This window comes from Hypanus sabinus, chromosome 7, assembly GCF_030144855.1.
Source record: "Hypanus sabinus isolate sHypSab1 chromosome 7, sHypSab1.hap1, whole genome shotgun sequence".
Classification (NCBI taxonomy): Eukaryota; Metazoa; Chordata; class Chondrichthyes; order Myliobatiformes; family Dasyatidae; genus Hypanus; species Hypanus sabinus.
In genome coordinates this window covers 171,068,825-171,088,571 of record NC_082712.1, presented here as the reverse complement: position 1 = coordinate 171,088,571, position 19,747 = coordinate 171,068,825, and the positions used below count along the sequence as shown (strand labels likewise).

At 41.5% G+C, this 19,747-nt stretch overlaps 1 protein-coding gene across 3 annotated transcripts in view; it reads left to right on the top strand.

Moving 5' to 3' along the window:
* prrg4 (proline rich Gla (G-carboxyglutamic acid) 4 (transmembrane)) overlaps nt 1-18,965 on the top strand; it is a 46,448-nt gene extending 27,483 nt beyond the window's left edge. For all 3 annotated transcript variants that reach the window (XM_059976110.1, XM_059976109.1, XM_059976108.1), the window contains exons 6-7: nt 14,228-14,353; nt 16,177-18,965. In XM_059976110.1, coding sequence (XP_059832093.1) covers nt 14,228-14,353; nt 16,177-16,195 — 145 coding nt within the window. In that variant the 3' untranslated portion in view covers nt 16,196-18,965. The remainder of the gene's footprint in view (nt 1-14,227; nt 14,354-16,176) is intronic.
* The last annotated feature ends 782 nt before the right edge of the window (nt 18,966-19,747 follow it).

The following is a 19,747-nucleotide window of genomic DNA, read 5'->3' as shown; positions in this document are numbered from 1 at the left end:
GGCCACACGTTTTAATTCCACGTCCCACTCCCATTCTGATATGTCTATCCATGGCCTCCTCTACTGTCAAGATGAAGCCACACTCAGGTTGGACGAACAACACCTTATACTCCATCTGGGTAGCCTCCAACCTGATGGCATGAACATTTTCTCTAGCTTCCGTTAATGCCCCTCCTCCCCTTCTTACTCCATCCCTTATTATTTATTCCCCCCCCCCCTTTTTTTCTCTCTCTGCCCCTCTCACAATCACTCTTTGCCTGCTCTCCATCTCCCTCTGGTGCTCGCCTCCCCCTTTCTTTCTCCCTCGGCCTCCCGTCCCATGATCCTTTCCCTTCTCCAGCTCTGTATCCCTTTTGCCAGGCACCTTTCCAGCTCTTAGCTTCACCCCTCCCCCTCCTGTCTTCTATCATTTTGGATCTCCCCCTCCCCTTCCTACTTTCAAATCTCTTATTATCTTTTCTTTCAGTCCTGACGAAGGGTTTCGGCCCGAAATGTTGACTGTGCTTCTTCCTAGAGATGCTGCCTGAAGTGCTGTGTTTCACCAGCATTTTCTGTGTGTTGGCCGTTTATGTGGACAACTCTAAAGGAACAAAAACTAATTAAGAAAATAGCCAGTATTCCCTATGATTATTTGGGACACTGTGCACTTAATTGGGACATGAGACTTGCTGAACAGCTTCCAACTAGCATCAGTTGTGTGAACTTGTGTGGCTGTTAGACACTACACCATGCTTAGAGCAAACCTTTTTTAAGTAGTGTTAACTGTGTGTGTTTGTCTTCAAAAAGCAGTGACTTTTGTCACTGGTAGTTGGCAAGAAATAAGCAGTAAGACAATTTAGAATTGTTTTGCTCACTGTGGTTTCAAGCATTCAAGCTTGGAATTGCCAGAAATGGCTGGGAGTGAAAATGAAATGATTTCACTACAACAATGAAGAATTTGAAGGCATCGACAATCATCTTGAATGTTGCAATGAAAATGAAGATTTGGAGGATGCAGTCGGCGGAAGCATTGTGTGAAGACAGTCCATTATCTGCACTAGGTGTCTGTGCTAATTTTGTTCATTTATAGGCAGGATGTTGGTTGTCTGTTGTTTCTGGCGATGACGGTGAAACCTGTACAATGAGTTTTTAATGTGGAAAAGCCATTACACCGGGACAGTTCCACTCTCTCAACCTGAGAATTCCAGGTTTGGTTGTAAGAGTACTCATCACAGACTGGGGTCTACCATAGTTGCTGTGGGTGACCATGACTTCTCTGCCTCATCATGCCCTTCACTCTCCACAAAGCATTGCAGAACTGCCTTCTTGGCCATCGGAGCTCGTTGTTAACCTCACGCGGCCAGTCCACCAGAGCTGCACACACTGGGACCGGTACATCCCTATCTCACCGGGTTGTGAGGCCTACCGGCTGCCCTCACCTGGTTTAGCCCGCCTGTTGAAGCAGTGTACCGAGGCGTGGCCGCTGTCGCATGCCAGCAGCAACTTGGAGCCTCAGGTGAGCGCTGAGTGTCCGGTGGGGACCAAAGGTGAGTGAGGTGCCCCTCCCTGGACACCCATCATGGCATCATACGCTGGATTAATTCCTCTGTCAATAACTATTAGGAACTAATACAGATTTTGATAATACTGTAGTAGTATCAGTAGTGTTCTGATTTGTTCTGCATTTCATTTAAAGATTGTACATTACTTATTACTCAGTTAAACAGTAGTTTGTTTTTTTTTTATACCTTTTTAACTATTGGCATGAAATTTCGTCTCATCAGGGCAGTTGGTTGGTTGGGCCAAAATGTACTGGTCCTGATGAATGTGTCCAAGGGTTCATGGACTGTTCAGGGATCAGGTGGGAGAAGGGAAGAAGCTGGTCCTTGAAAACTATAATCCTTCTACTTTCCCCCCAACTCTGGGGAGGGCTGAGTTTGATCATTTTGATATAGTGACTGGTTTCCCTTTCCACAGGTGCTGTCCTCCTGGCTGAGTTCTTCCAGCACTTCTGTTTCTGTTTTAGATTCCAGCGTTTGCAGCTTCTTCTCCCTGGTACCAAATTCACCACCTTAAACTGCAATTGCTTCTGCTGCTGGCACACAATGGCAGCAGTACCATCGACAAGATGCACAGATGCCGTCACTGGTCTGTACCACCCTGACAACATCTAAGCCCGTGATCTTTATCACCGTGTCAAAATCAGGAAGAAAGGAATATCGTCCCCTTCGCATTACTGTGTGCAGCTCCTTTCATTATAGGAAGGATAGGGTGCAGAAGTGACTTACTAGGATGTTCAAAGCACAAGGTAATCTGCAGATGCTGTAAATCCGAAACAACACACACAACATGCTGGAGGAATTCAGCAGGCCAGGCAGCCGGGAAAAGAGTAAAGAAACTCCTGATGGAGAGTCACAGCCTGCAACGCCAAGTGTTACTCTTTTCAGTGGACTGTCTTTTCCCTTGGACAAACTTGGGTTGTTTTCTCTGGAGCGCAGAAGCTGCAGGAAGACATAACATCATGAGTCAGTCAGGAACTTCTTCCCCACAAACAACAATCAAATGCTGGAGGGTGTGCGTTTGAGATGAGTGGGGTAGACATTGAAGGAGACGCGAGGTGTGGGTTTTCTATGCAGAGAGTGGTAGGTACAGGAAACAAGCCGCAAGGGAGAGTGGCGTAAGTAGGTATCTAAGAATACCTAAGGAATGGAGGGATATGGATCTTGTGCTGGAAGTGCATGTAATCTGACTGCACATATATCCAACCAAACAAAAACCCTTCCTCCGGACCACAGTGCACCCACAAAACACAGCACATAAACTAAAATATTACCGCAAATAAGTTAACAATTCAAAAATGCATGTAGTACACAGCTCACTGTCCTCGTGATAAGACCTCGGTGGTGGCAAGGTATTCATTAGTTTCACTCCTCCTTTGGTAGAAACGTATCTCTGTCCTGCCACCCCAGTGGGAATACATGTTCTATTCTTCTCCAAGGTGCACACCATTCTGACGTGGAAATATATCACGGATATTTTGTTGTCCCTTCTTCTAAATCTTGGATCTCCCTCCTCAAAAGCTCTGAGGAAGTACATTTATCAGAGGGAGTGCAGTGGTTCAAGAAAATGACTTATTAGGACCTTCTCAAGGGCACTGACCAACTTGATCCTAGGTATCTGATCCAGATAGAGCTGATTTTTTTTTGCCAAAAAGAGCTGAGAAATTGCTGCAAAACCTGAACCACGTCAGATTAATTACTTACAGATTAAGGAGTTGTAAATTGCTGGGTGTTCAAAGTTTCTCTGACCAATTTCCCTGCTGATGTTTAAAAGGATTTTGACTGTGAGAAAAGCCTGTGTACTCTCGTTCTGCCCTGTTGCTTTCTGTGCACAGTAATTTACTGTTCCAGCCTTTTACCTCTCATTCATCATCGTGCATACTTCTCCAATGAGATCACCACCCAGACTCTACCTTGCAGGAAAGAAAAACTGGTCACAGGACATTTCTTTTGTCATCGTATCTTTTTGACTGAACAAACATGGTTCAGACTTGAAGACAGATAAATAGCATTTCTCATTATTGACCAGAAATTAGCCAGTAAAACTGAACAGACTGGAGCTCATTTGACTCAATGGAACTGTGTGATGGTGAAGTCTGAAAAGATGGGGGGATTTCAGGAGAAAGTGGTTCCTGAGTGTCAACATCTCTGAGGATCTATCCTGAGCCTAACATGTCCATGCTGTTACAAAGAAGACACGACAGTGGCTATATTTCATTAAGTGCTCTTGGTGTGATCTTTGCAGGATGCCCATTCCGAGGGAGAGTAGCAACAGAATTGAATTTCCTCCATTTGTAGACAATTTCTCTTACTGTGGACTGATGAACACTCAGGTCTTTAGAAATACTCTTATAGCCTTTTCCAGCTTCATGCATCTCTACAATTCTTCTTGTAAGGCCCTCTGAATGTTGTTTTGAACGAGGCAAGGTGCACATAAGTAGAGCTTTCTTGAGAAGAGCAGGCTCTAAGTAATCTAACTTTGAGAGTCTTTTTATAGGGCGGGGCACCTCTACAATCCACACCTCCAATCTCAACTCATTGATTGGAACCCCTGACTCCAACTAACAAAGGCATTGCCCCAGAGGTTCACATACTTTTTTGAACCTAGACTGTGATTGTTTAAATGGTGTATCAGTACTGACGAGAATAAGTATACTAGTGTGTTACTAGTTTAGGTAGATTGTTGGATATATTGCGGAATATCGGTGGCTCGGGTTGGCTATTTGGAAGTTTAGTTGATTGCCGAGCTTGAAAAATATTTGCAGATGTTTCGTCTCCCAATCAAGAAGCCATCAGTGCACATCTGTGGGTGTTGTCTCCTCAAAATGCCAGCTTATCTACTCCTCCGGGGTCTGAATGGATATTGGTTAGATGTTGTGACCTAGTTGGCTGGTTCAAAGCAGAAGATTCTGATTGGCTAGCTTCAAAGGAGGTCTGTTGGAAATGTCTGCTTCACTCTCCAGATCCCGAGATTACTGGCACCAGAGGAGGTTCTGAAGCTGCTGGAAATCTAGAGTATGTACTTACTACCTGTTATGCCACTGGCGTTTCGGGCAGCAATGAATGTTCTCCATCTCTGACAGTGCTCAGGGCTTCCTTCATCATGTCAGTAGCTTCCTCTTGGCTTTCACTACTGTCAGTCCTGCAAGTTCTGGGTGGAGACTCAGGAATATCACCGTACACAGATGTAGAAGGATTCTTCATTGCTGTTTCCGTAACAGTTTTGTTTTACCAGTCAGGGTTCTTAAACCTGAGTGGAACCCCTGAACTTAGAAGATCAGTGGCCACTTTTAGTCTGGCCTCTACCCTTTGACCTGTCTCCTCAAAATGCCAGCTTATCTGCTTCTCCAGGGTCTGAATGGACATTGGTGAGTCGTTGTGTTGGTTCGAAAGACTGAACGGTTTAGCTGATTTTCTACTGAGAGCCTGTGGTGAACTACGTGTGCCTGTCTGGACACGCCCCCTGCTGACTGCTCCTGTGGCTCCTCCCACAGGCCCCTGTATAAAGGCGATCTGAGGCCTGACGCTCGGCCTCAGTCTCCAGGACATAGTATGATGGACACTCACTCTTGGTTCCTTCTTCCAGTCAATAAAAGCCGATATCTCGCCTTACGTCTCAGTGTGATGGTGCATCAGAGCCAAAGTATAAAAGCCCTGACTCCAGCCAGCACAGGCACGCACACCTCCAAACCATGACAAGGTTGTGGTCCTCTTGGAGGGGAAATCCAGAGGAACACATACTCAGCAGATAAGGCAAAGTTGACGTTTCAAACCGGGACCTCTAGCCTTGCACCTTATCACCTACTTTCACAACACTTTCTCGGTAACTATAATACTTTGCATTCTCCCTTGTACAACCTCAATGCACTGATGTGATGAAAGGGTCTGTATGGATGGCATGCAAATGTTTTTCACCTGCTTACGTGTGACAATAATAAACCAGTTTAAAGACTGCAGGTCCGGCAGTTCCATGGTCAGAACAGGGCAAGAGAAAACAAAGTTAGTTTTAAGTTGCAGAGAGGGGGAGGGGTGAGAGAACAAAAGGAAAATCTGTGATGGCATGAAACCAGGTCACCACTTGGTTAGTATGGTGATTAAGTTGCTTTGTTTGTGCTTTGTGAGGCCAGTAGTAGGACTGTGGGTCATGGCCAACGGGTTAGGCGGTACTAATAGAGCGAGGAAAACTGGAAGACTGACACGCACACACGTGCACGCATGCACACTTGAAGCAACAAACAATCCAGCAGATAAAAGCATCTATGGAAAAGAGTAAACAGTTGATGTTTTGGTCTGACATCCTTCATCAGGACTGCAAAGAAAGAAAAGTCGTGAACAGCAGATCAGCTGTCAGAGGCCTCTGTACTCAGGTCTTTCTCTCCCCCCCCCCCCCCCCCCCCAGTGGGGGAGAGTTTGTTGCCGATTCTTGAGTCAGAGAAATTGTTTAAAAAAAAGTGCCGTGGCAGAATTTAACATCGTAAATTGGCGAGTGTTTTTTTTTTGGTGGAACGCAACAGGCCAGGCAGCATCTATAGGGAGAAGTGCTGTCGATGTTTTGGGCCGAGACCCTTCGTCAGGACTCCCTGACGAAGGGTCTTGGCCCGAAACGTCGACAGCACTTCTCCCTATAGATGCTGCCTGGCCTGCTGTGTTCCACCAGCATTTTGTGTGCGTTGCTTGAATTTCCAGCATCTGCAGATTTCCTCGTGAGTGTTCTTTTTGGTCTTGTTAGTCTCCTCTCTCACTGTGTGACGCCTCTCTGTCCCTTTATTAGGGAGCGAGAGAGCCTGTGGTATGTCAAATTGTCGGGTGAAGGTTTTTTATACTGTAGATCATGGTCTTCCTTGGGGGCTTTGCTATTGCTTGGTGGGTGGAGGGTACTGCTGAAGGAAGTGGGGAAGGGTTGATGCTTTGCTGTTGCTTGTGTGTGGGAGAGGGAAGTAGGGGGTGCTCTTGGGTTCTAATGTTTTTACTGTCGCTCATTTATTGGGGCACCATTCTGTTTTTGTGGATGTCTACAAAGAACAAGAGTTTCAGGTTGTACAAGGGGTGATTGATAAGTTCATGGCCTAAGGTAAAGGGAATCAATTTTAGAAAACCTAGCACATTTATTTTTCAACATAGTCCCCTCCTACATTTACACACTAAGTCCAGCGGTCGTGGAGCATACGGATCTTGGACCTCCAGAAAGTGTCCACAGATGGGTGAATGATAAGTTTGTGGTCTAAGGTAGAAGGAGATGAGTTATACAGCTCTCGTTACGTGCATGCAGCTCAACTCTTTGAGTGATTATGCAGAAAGTTTCAAGTTAATAACTCATCTTCTATCTTAGGCCATGAACTTCTCAATCACCCCTGATGAGTTATTAACTTCAAATTTTCTGCATAATCATAGTCATTGGCAGCCAACCAGAAATGGCCCTCTTGTCAGCCACGGTTGCCTCATCCTCCCTTTAGAATACTTCTTTATCTTTGGATTGTATCTTTCCAGTGCCTTCTGAATTTTCCCAAGAAATGCCAACCATAACTGCCATCATCCCTGCTAGTGTTCCCTTCCAATTAACTTTGGCCAGACTTTCTATCATGCCTCTTTAATTCCTTCTACTCTGCTATAAGACTTATACATCCGATTTTATCTTCTCCTTCTCAAACTGCAGGGTGAATATCATATGATAATCACTGTCTCCTAAGGGTTCCTTTACCTTAAGCTCCCTAATCCAATTTGTCATTACATAACACCCAATCTAGAATTTTAGTTCCCCTAATGGGCTCAACTACAAGCTGCTCTCTTGGGATCCAGCACCAACCAGATTTTCCCAGTCTATATGCACATTGAAATCCCTCATGATTATTGCAACATTGCCCTTTTTGCATGCCTTTTCTGTTTCTCATTGTATCTTGTAGCCTACATCCTGGCTTCTGTTCAGAGGCCTGTTGTAGATACAGTAACTTCCACCAGGGTCTTTTTACCCTTGCAGTTTCTTAACTCTACCCACAAGGATTATACATCTTTCGATCCTATGTTACCTCTTTCTGATTTCATTTTTTCCCAGTAGAGTCATCCCCTCTGCCTACCTGCCTGCCCTTTTGGTACAATGTGTATCCTTAGATGTTAAACTCACAGTTATGATGTTCTTTCAGCCATGACATCATACCTGCCAAGTTCTAACTGTGCTATAGGATCATCTACTGTACCTTGTTCCAGATACTGTGTGCCTTCAGATGTAACACCTTCAGTCCTGTGTCCTTAACCATTTTTGATTTTGGACCTCCTATTACACTTTAACTCATCACACTGATTGCAATTTTGTCTTATCTGCCTGTCCTTTCTCACAGTCTCACTACACAGTGCATCTAGTCGTTAAAAAAGTTGCCCCATTCTCAGCACTCTCTCTCCAGTTTCTCATCCCTTTTGCCGAATCAGTTTAAATCCTTCAGCACAGCTCTAGCAAACCTGCCTGCAAGGATATTGGTCCTCCATCATGTTCAGAAGTAACATGACCTTTTTGTACACATCATACCTTCCCCTGAAGAGATTGCAGTGATCCTTTTTTGTGCAGGGAGGGAGGATTTGGGGGTTGATGTGCCTGTTCCGTTTTGTTTGTTTTTTGTGCAGGGAGGGGGGATTTGGGGGTTGATGTGCCTGTTCCGTTTTGTTTGTTTTTCGTGCAGGGAGGGGGGATTTGGGGGTTGATGTGCCTGTTCCATTTTGTTTGTTTTTTGTGCAGGGAGGGGGGATTTGGGGGTTGATGTGCCTGTTCCGTTTTGTTTGTTTTTTGTGCAGGGAGGGAGGATTTGGGGGTTGATGTGCCTGTTCCGTTTTGTTTGTTTTTTGTGCAGGGAGGGGGGATTTGGGGGTTGATGTGCCTGTTCCGTTTTGTTTGTTTTTCGTGCAGGGAGGGGGGATTTGGGGGTTGATGTGCCTGTTCCGTTTTGTTTGTTTTTCGTGCAGGGAGGGGGGATTTGGGGGTTGATGTGCCTGTTCCGTTTTGTTTGTTTTTCGTGCAGGGAGGGGGGATTTGGGGGTTGATGTGCCTGTTCCGTTTTGTTTGTTTTTCGTGCAGGGAGGGGGGATGATTGCTGACTTTCTTTTCTTTCTCAGTTTCATGGCTACCCGGGGAAGAAGAATTTCAAAGTTGTATATTTTGATAACAAATGAACCTTTGAACTTTGAAATCTGAAACCCTGTCCCCCTGCACCAACTCATCTGCCAAATCATCCTATTCTTACTCTCACTGGCACATGGCACAGGTAGCAGTCCAAAGATTACTAACCTGGAGGTCCTGCTTTTCAGCTTTCTGCCTAACGCCTTTCATTTGCTCTCCCTTTTAGCACCTGTGTTGTTGGCACAATATGTACCACAACTTCTGGGGGTTCACCCTCCTCCTTTAGAATACCATAGATCTGATCTGAGACATCCTCGGGTGTCACGTACCATCTGGGTGTCTCTTTCACATCCGCAGTATCTGCTTTCTGCTCCTCTAATTATGGAATCACCTATCACTGCTACACTCCTCTTCTCCCCCCTCCCCTTCTGAGCCACAGAGCCAGACGATGCTTGAGACCCAGCCATTGCAACTTTCTCTCCACCTCCTAATACAGGTCACTTTTCCTCTGCCTTTCGCTCCAGATGAAGGGCCCCAATCCAAAATCCAACTGTCTGCTTCCCTCCATAGATGCTGCCTGACCCACCAAGTCCTGTACCTTGTGTGTTTCTTTAGATTCCAGCAACTGCAATAACTTGCGTCTCCACCTCCTCAAATTAACTTTTCTTTGCAGGCCAAGCTGCATAATAATCCAAATACTATCCCTAGTTTACATTGTTGATTGAACTACCTTTCCTGTTTTAATTTTGTGCCAATTTTAAAGTGCAGATGCTGAAAATCTGAAATAAAAGATGAAAATATTGGGAATACTCAGCAGGTCAGGCAGCATCTGTGGCGACAGACCTTTACACATTAAATTGGCACAAAAGATAAACAATTGTAGTTCATCCATGCCCTCTTGAAATGTTTGCCATTTCTGCTCCACTGCTAACTCAAGTAATCTGTAAAGATCCCTGCTCATTGGATTTCTTTGCTCTACAGATCTACATCATCTGAGTTAATATTCTTCCTTTTCTCTGTATTCTGCTTGCTCCTTTTACACATGCACACCCACCTTTCTCTTCAGCTCTCTAAAATCCTTTTCACCTCCTGGAAAGATTTTAATTATTCAAACCAGCTTCACTCTTTTAAAAAATTAGTTGGAGAAATGAGGGCATCTGGAATCACTGTTAGGGGTCCAATTCCCGCCGGTCGCTGTGAGGAGTTTGTACGTTCTCCCCGTGATTGCCTGGGTTTTCCTCAGGGTGCTCCAGTTTGCTCCCACATTTCAAAGATGTTCGCCTGGATTAGAGCTAATGAATTGTGGGCACGCTTGGATTAGGGTTAGTAAATTTTGGGGAAGTTGGTGCCAGAAGGGTGGCAGCACTTGTGGGCTGTGTGCAAATGACACATTTCATCGTGTTTTGATGTCACAAGTAAAGCCAACCTTTGCTCATAAAATCTTAAAGCTGAGCACAATCCATTTATTGCAAAGCAAATGTCAATTGAATCGGTAACAGATCATCTACAAATTAATAAGTTCTGAACTTTGACTTAGTTGCTGGAATGCTTATTTTTTCAGTGCGATGTCGCCAATTTATAATGAACAGGTCTATAAAGAGCAGCTCTCTTCCAGCTGACTTAAAGCCCAACTTTTACTCAACTTGAAAGAAGTCACTGAATAAGTCATTGGACTTTTTGTCCGAGGTGCTTGTATGCAAAATTGCAATTCAATGCTAAATGAGTTGGACCTGCCAACATACTAAGTGACAGAGCCAAATTTCTCTGCCAGATATTCAGATGTATTGATGTTTGTAGCTCAAAGTCAACACGGGGGAGGTATTGAGAATATGAATCATAATTTATTTTCTCATCACCTGCTGTGACTGCCTCTGGATGTTGGAGTGATGAGTAACAGTTCTATGCAACACCCCTCAATAGCACTGTTCCCTCTAAGTAACTGCAGTGCTTCCGTGCTCATAACCTTTTTGCCACACAGGTCGAATGTTCTTTTATACATTAGTGTATAATTTTGAAATTATGCTAATTAAGTATGTGTTAATGAATATAATCTATATCTTTTCTAAATAATAAGTGTACCACTACCTTTACTTTGAAACATAGACCTTCAATGTATTTATATTGTTAGTATTTCAAGTTGCAACTCTGTTATGAACTGTAACAATAAACACAATGGAAGTTGATAGTTTGTTGTAAATAAACCACCAGCCCACCGAACACCAATGCCATCAAGTCAAAACATTTTACTTTTGCCATCGTGCCTATAAGTTGTTTTGACTGCCTGACATCATTTGCTTGTGTTGTATTTGATGTGGAAAATTCTAAATTTAACTTTTTTTGGTAAGTAATCATTCAAAAATTTCAATAAATGATTTTGCATGCATATTACAAAAAACATTTAAAGTACCATGCAATTTTCAGATTGTGTTTATAAAAAAAAAAGTACTGCTCAGAACAATGGTTGGTGTGAGCAGCTGTAAAACAAATAGAGGGAACATTGCCCAATGGCCAACTCTGTAGTCTACTGTAGTCCCTCTCATCCACACAAAGGTTATGTGCATGGAAGAGTTCCAATTAGACTCACTGGATGGAAGCCTGACTCTGGGATTTAATGTCCAGGTTGTTGAAGGAAATTGTCTACCTTCGCTGAGATAAATCACCACAGATTGATTTCAGAGGGAAAAAAAACATCATATGTCTTTATAAAGAATTTGTAGCTTTAATCACATTTATTTTGTATGAGCCATAAGGAGAGGTTGGATAAAACTTGGGTGGCTTTCTCTGGAGTATCAAAGGCTGAGAAAACACCTAATGGAAGTTTATAAAATGATGAGATCCATAGAAACAGTAGATAGTCAGAATTTTCTTCCCAGGGTGGAAATGCCAGAGGACATGCATTCATGATAAGGGGGGCAAAGTTCAAAGGAGATATATACAGAGAATGGTAGGGTGGTTCAAACTGACAGTGACTCAAATAACCAAGTGTTACAGAGCATCTCTGAATGTACAACACATCGAACCTTGATGTACTACAACTGAAGACCACACCAGGTTCCACCCCTGTATCTGATAAACTGGTCACCCAGTACTTGTTCTGTGTGTTAAAACCAGAATTTAAATTTGATAGCAAATTGAAAGAATTATTTTCATTGGGAGAAAATAATTTCTTTTTTGATCTGGAAAAAGCTCTCATATTTTAGATGTTCCATTCTAATGGAGTTATTGCTGTTAACTTGCTTTTAAAAATTTGACTAACATGAAGAAAAGAGCTTAACCATATAACAATCACATCACGGAAACAGGCCATCTCGGCCCTCCTTGTCCGTGCCGAACTCTTAATCTCACCTAGTCCCACCTACCCGCACTCATCCCATAACCCTCCACTCCCTTCCTGTCCATATACCTATCCAATTTTACCTTAAATGACACAACTGAACTGGCCTCTACTACTTCTACAGGAAGCTCATTCCACACAGCTATCACTCTCTGAGTAAAGAAATACCCCCTCGTGTTTCCCTTAAACTTCTGCCCCCTAACTCTCAAATCATGTCCTCTCGTTTGAATCTCCCCTACTCTCAATGGAAACAGCCTATTCACGTCAACTCTATCTATCCCTCTCAAAATTTTAAATACCTCGATCAAATCCCCCCTCAACCTTCTACACTCCAATGAAGAGAGACCTAACTTGTTCAACCTTTCTCTGTAACTTAAGTGCTGAAACCCAGGTAACATCCTAGTAAATTGTCTCGGCACTCTCTCTAATTTATTGATATCTTTCCTATAATTCTGCATTTTGTCTGCATAGTTCCATTCACAGTCTAGGTTTTCCCCAAAGAATTAAAAATCATTCCAGTTCTTCCAATGTTTCTTTGTGGTTGTACTGTATGACAATGAAACATTTTGTGCTCAAGTGAAGAAAATCCTAGATAACATTCAGACACTCACTGATTTATGATAAGAAGCGTCCACACCACACAGTCTTGAATCTGACCAACTCCCTGCTCATTTCTCCATTGTCTGTTCCCCATTGATTGCTTATTTAGCCACCATTGCCAGAAACTGGTCTAGTTGTGTAGATACAGTAGCCTCAAGAGCAAGGAAGGTCAGATGTTTGGTATCCTGTCTTGAGTAACTCAAGACTCCAGTAACTCACTGCATCATCCATGTAAATGTTGGCAGCACATTGGAATACTCTCCAATAATTCTTAGGAAGCTTGACACCATCTAAGACAAAATGTTCTTCTCAATTGCCACTCTAAACACTTGCTGCTGCCACTACTGCTGTATTTAATAACCTACCTTGCCTCTCAATTAAGCATCAATTATATAATTTACAGTATATGTTTCTCTGCAAACCCCTCTCTGGTCCTGTCTAACTGCTTACAACACTATCGGCTTATCTTGATTTTAACCTTTCTACTGTTTGGCTGCTTTGCTTTCTGCTGGCAGGGTCCCATGCTCTGGATCCCCTTCTGAAGTCATTCTCTTTCCTCCATTCAGGCTCCCTCCCCCTAGACTAAAATTATAAATGCTTAAAACGTAACCACTTTTGCCAATATCTCTGTGAGGAGCTATACAGCTCTCGTTACATGCATATGCAGTTCAACTCTGAGTGATTATGGAGAAAGTTTGAAGTTAAAAACATCCGGGTGAATGATAAGTTTGTGGCCTAAGGTAGAAGGAGATGAGTTATTAACTTCAAATTTTCTGCATTATCACTCAGAGTTGAACTGCATGTGCATGTAACAAGAGCTGTGTAACTCATCTCCTTCTACCTTAGGCCACAAACTTATCAATCACCCCTGCAGTGGACCACTTCTACAAAGAAGGGATCCATATGCTCCACGACCGCTGGACTAAGTGTGTAAATGTTGGAGGGGACTATGTTGAAAAATAAATGTGCTAGGTTTTCTAAAATTGACTCTTACCTTAGGCCACGAACTTGTCAATCACCTCTCGTAGTTACAGTCCAGCGCATACAGTCACAAAATAATAATTAGCACAAGTTTCTGAGTGGCATGGCCTGAAAATTGACAGATTGACATGAAGTGAGAGATGCACATTTATGGTAAGACCGTCTAATGTCTTAACAACTGGAAGTGCAGTGTTATAGATTTCACCTCTTTCTACATTTAATTCATCATTTAAATTTCCAGCCTGGAAGTTTGTGAAGTTGAACATGGATATTCTTGTTGGTCCATAGTGAAAGTGGACTACTACACAGAGGCAAAATAATCGCTCATGATTCCAGTCGGTTGACTGAAGTAGGAAAACCACACAATTGTGCAAAAAAACCACTATATATAATTTACCACAAAGTGGAGTGATTTAGTGAGTTTTATCAACTGATACACTTTATATACAACTGCAGTAGTTTTATGAGAATTCTGCGTGTATGCAGTGTAATTTGCACAGGTACTTATTTAAGCCAAGCTGTTAAATTTAAATTTATTTCATTGTAGTTAATGGAGCCTAATGATCCGTATGTTTACCCTAGCCCACCAATTCTGTTTAACTTTGTACTGTTACGAAAATGGTGGCTAATGAAAATGTTTAGTTACGTTTGTTAATGGCTTTCTTTCATCAGGAGGACTGAAGAAAACACAATTTATCTTGTGTCCACTCCTGGGACCACAAAGTCATTTCTGCCATCTTATGAGCAAGCACTTATGGCAACCGGACAACATGATGCTCCTCCTCCTCCCTACCAAGGGTAAGATCTTAAGACATAGGAACAGAATTAGGCCATTCAGCCCATTGAGTCTGCTCTGCCATTCCATCATAGCTGATTTATGATCCCTCTCAAACTCCTTCTCCCTAAAACCTTTGCCACTTTCACTAATCAAGAACCTATCAACATTCACTTTAAATATACCCAATGACTTGGCCTCTACAGCTGTCTGTGGCAATGAACTCCACAGATTCACCGCCCAAGTAGGTAGCACAATTGCTGTCTTTTAGAGGAACTAAGTGGTTATTGCATTAGTTTAGCAGATGTTGAACACTGCACAGAAAAATCTTCACAATTCACAATTCATTGGTTTTAAATTGCTTTGGGTTAATGCAGATGTGTGAAAAAGTCATTATAACTTGAAACTTACAGATCCATAAAATAAGCAAACTAGGCACTGGGTTTAATTTGCAGAGAGATGGAAATAAAACTCAGGTTTCATTGAATATGTTGCATTCTCACCTCTGAATCACAAGGTTCCAGATTCACTTTCTGATAGTGTCTTGAGGCCAACATTTCAGACTGAACTCCAGTGCAGGAATGATGGAGTGCTACTCTCTCTCAGAGGTTCTGTTGTTGAGATTAACCAAGATCTAATAAACTCTGTCTGTTCCTCAAGCCAAGGCACATAAGAAACAAAAGCAGGAGTCAGCTGCTCGAGTCTTCTCTGCCAATCAGTAGGACCGGAGCTTGTCCAATTTTAACTTCAATCTTTTGTCCCCATCCTTCCCCTGTACTCCTTGACCCCCTTGCAGTTTAAATGTCTGGCAATCTATCTCTTTAATACATTCAACATTTGCACCCCACATCTCTCTGATAAGAGATTTCCAAAGATACTCACCTTCAGAGAAGTTGTTCATCCTCATCTTTCTTGAATTGGATGACTCTTTTTCCTGAAACCAAGTCCCCTAATTCTTGAAATCACAACCAAGAGAAACATCCTACTTGAAATCATATTTCAATGAAATCCACCCTAATTTTATAAGAGATCATAAGACATAGTAGCAGAGAAGGCCATTTGGCCCATCAAGACTGCTCTGCCATTTCATCATGGTTGATTCATTATCTCTCTCAACCCCATCCTCCAGCCTTCTCCCCATAACCTTTGACACTTTGACTAATCAAGAACCTATCAACCTCTGCTTTAAATATACCCTTTGACCTGGCATCCACAGCTGTGCGTGGCAATGAATTCCACAGATTCACCACACTCTGGCTAAAGAAATTCTTCCTCATCTCTGTTCTAAAGGGATGTCCTATTCTGATGCTGTGGGCCCTGGTCCTGGACTCCCTCACTGTAGGAAACATTTTTTTCTATATTCCAGTGAGCATACACATCTGTTCCATCTTCCTTGATATGTCAACCCCCTTCACCCCAGGACCCAATTTAGTAAATCTTCTTTGCATTGCCTACCATAATTCAGGATCAATTTCTTTATTAATAAATGCTTAAAATATACAGCACAGCACCGCAAGTAGCAGTTCATGTCAAAAGCAAAGGTGCATTCGGGGAGAAGTTAAATAAATACAAGGGAGGATGAGATACTATATGGTGGATGATATGTTTAAATACTGGCACAGATTAATGGGCTGCATGATTGTTACTTGGCTGTGAGTTCTGTTATTCAGTGGAGTATTGAAGATTGCATCATATAATTGGGAGTCACATTCTAGTAGGATGTAATTGCAAGAGCTGAGATACAGGGAGGAGTTAGGATACAAGTCCATCATCGCACAGTGAGGATTATTCATTTTATAACAGATTTCTTAGTAACTTTTTTTCCTGAAATATATTGTTTATACAGGTCATTTTCTGGTTCCTGAAAATCCCATCGCTACAGAAGATGAATGAACAAATTAGTATGGATTTTTTTAAATTGGCATTAATAGTGAACATTTATATTAAGTGTATTTTAATATAGACATAAGCACTATAAAAATTAAATTAATTACTCTTTGTATTTGAATATGTGATATTTGTATACACCTATGTGGATGTAAAATTCTCCAGAAATGATACAGAAATGTTGGTTTATTTTCATAGTTTAACCTTTTTCAAACACTTTCTTACTCTATTATATGAAGGAATAACATTTTAACTAATGCGGACTTTAAATCTGCAAACTAATGTCTTTTTTGGCAGAAGTTTGTCTCATTTCTTCCAAGCTGCAGGATTTTCAGCTCCAGGGATGATTGGAAAATTGAAAATATTTATATTGGGTTAGAATTAAGTACAGCTGAATACTTAAGCATGTGTCTTCTGTAATGTTTCTCATGCATCAATAGTAAGTATATTTTCCTCACAAAAATCGTCTACTATTCCATGTTAGTCTAGCAGCTCAGTCAGCCAAATCATTGTCAGACTCAAAAAAAAATACTGTCTTCAGAAGCTGCTTCACACTAAAAAATGTACTGACCCTGGAATTTCAAGGCCTAATTACCTAATAGATCATTTTATTAACTGTCTCTTTCATTGAGTGTGGGTCTTCAAGTGTGGCTCTCATAATCAAAACTCAGATCTGCATTCTTCATACCAGTCAGCTCTGAGCTTGCAGTTTCCATTGTAATTCAGATGGTCTTTCCAGTGTTTCAGCCTGAATTTGAAGCAAATCCACTGCCAACACTGAGCTGAAACGTTAGCTGTTGACCACATTCGGAAACTGCCCTATCATATTGGCCAGTGTCCAGAACTTGTTACTTTCATCCCATGAATACAATGAGATTATGATACCAAATTTCATCCCAAGAACGCAATGAAATTTCATCCCAAGAATTTAATGAGATTTCACCCCACGAATGCAATGAGATTATGATACCAAATTTCATCCCATGAATTTAATGAGATTTTATCCCATGAGTTCAATACTGTATTATGACACCAAATGGATTGGTTATAGTTTTAATATTTTTGTCCCTTTAATGTCAGAATGTTATATTTGGTCTAAAGAATGCCTTTGCTCTGGGCTTTGCCTTATGTACCAATTCAAGATGACTGATGAAGATGAATCACAGGTTTTGATGAAGGATTATGGAGAAGGATCTAGTCATGAAAAAGAATTTTTGATAATTAAGTTACACAATAAGAATACTAAATTGACATTGTATTCTATGCTTGGATTGCTCCATTTGCTGTGGAACACATAAATTTTAAAAGTGAGGGAAAGGTGTACATTTCAAATATTTGGACCTCCATATCCAAGAACACTTATTACCACCATTGATGGACAGGAGCATATTTGAATTTGAGCAAGTTCAGATGATGGTTTATCAACCCTGAATTAGACCAACTTCTTTTATTTCCTCTTTAAAGAAATCTGTACCATCTTAATATGAGAGCAACTCAACTGTACTGTAGGTTTTTTGGGAAACTATTTATCAAATTCATCCATTCACATAATTGAGTACAGACCGGGAACATTCCAGGCTCATTCCAAGTATGTATATCATCTGTCAGGCTGGTGTTTCTGTCACTGTCTATACTTTTGTGATATAAACAAGGGTTTAAAGTTCCATCTCCTAATTACATTTTAGAGACTGCAACTATAAGTTTCATTTGAGTTGATGAGATGGCATTGCAAATGTACCATCTATTAGCACTGTTCAGAAAGTCTTGTTGCTGAAAAATACCACTTGGATAAACTCGTGATAATGGAACTTGAACTGTACCTTGATAGACAGCACTTTCAGTAAATGGGATAATTGGAGCATAAAATACCTGCCTTGTCACTTTTAGTATTCTGAGTATTAATTGCTAATGTTCTGACTAATTGAACTTGAAAATGTTGACTCAGGAAATCATTTTTCCGTACAAAGCATGAAGGGAAATAAAATCACTTTAGTGAGTTACCTCAAGATTTGGGTGCCTACATTTAAGGAGATTAGCATGAAGGTGTGCAGGTCACAGTATCTGATTGGAAGAGATGAAGTATTTTACTTGAAGACCTCGCACCTCCCTAATTAGGCCTGCTTACATTTCTTTTCACACATGAATTACTCTGTGCAAAATTCCAGCAAGGATATTCTGGTAATTCTTTCATGCCCTATAGGGTTATGAATGTGAATAACATACATAGTCTCTGTGTAGTCATGCTTTTTGTGTGCTGTAAGTCCTTAATTATTGTGAAATACAGGCAGCTTTACTTAACTATGATTATAATGTTATTTTACTGAATTTGCCAAGTTTATTTTGGAGTTTGTCATCAATTGCAATTGACATTTAGATTTTGTTTAAGACATCAGAAATTTTGAGGCAAATCACTCTCCCTCTGGAACTGCTGACACCAGAACTTTCCAAATTTCTCTTCCCTTTAACAAAAATTAATGTTCACCTTACAGAAATTAAACATTTTTCCTATTTTGCTTCAGTTTCTTGTTCCTCTGTTTCATATAATCTCTGACGAGTTTGGCTTTATTATTCAGGAAGTCAGCTTCCAGAGTTTTGCCTTCAATTAATCAACATTTGAGATTCTAAACATGGACTGCTTCAGCAATCTGTGTCTCCACTTTCTGTTTAATTCAATGGCTTATATATTTGCACCAGTAGGTCGATAACTATTTCTAAAATGTTTTGATTCTAAATAAAACCATGTTTGTCAAAAAAAATTGTCTGCAGTCAGTACTTGTAATTTTTACAAACGCAATTATTCTGTAGAAATTCTACAAATGGCGAGCAAGTTTGTAAAACTGGCAGGAGCAAAGGATGTTGGGAATGGCGAGGCGGGTGTGCCACGGGAGGGGCGTGGGATAGGTGGCAGAGAAGGAGTGCCAGGGTTGGGGGGGGCGGTTTAAGTGGGTGCAAACACACCCTGCCCTGAGACACCAGGCCAGGTCATTTGGTTACAAACAATTGGTTTATTGATCAGTACAGAATGTCACTCTGGTGCTTCCTGCTCCCTCCCATTTCCCTTCCCCTTTCCCTCTCCCACTCTCAGTCCACATTAGAGACCCATACCAAAATCAGGTTTAGCATCACTCACATAGGTCATGATTCTTTTTTTGCAGCAGTACAGTGCAATAGTTAAAAAATTACTACAGTATTGTGCAAAAGTCTTGGATATCCCAGCTATATTGTGTGTGTGTGTGTGTGTGTGTGTGTGTGTGTATGTATGATATATACACACACCACCTAAGACTTTTGTTGTTTGAAATTTGTTGGCTTTGCAGTAGCAGTACAGTAAAATACATTATAGAAAAAAAACAGTAAGTACAGTATATATAAGATCTTTGTTTCAAGAACCTGATGGTAAAAGGGTAATAACTGTTTTTGAACGTGTTGATGTGAGTCCTGAGGCTTCTATACCTTCTACCTAATGGCAGCAGTGAGAAGAGACCATGTTCTGGAAGGAGGGGGTCCCTGATGATGGATGCTGCTTTCCT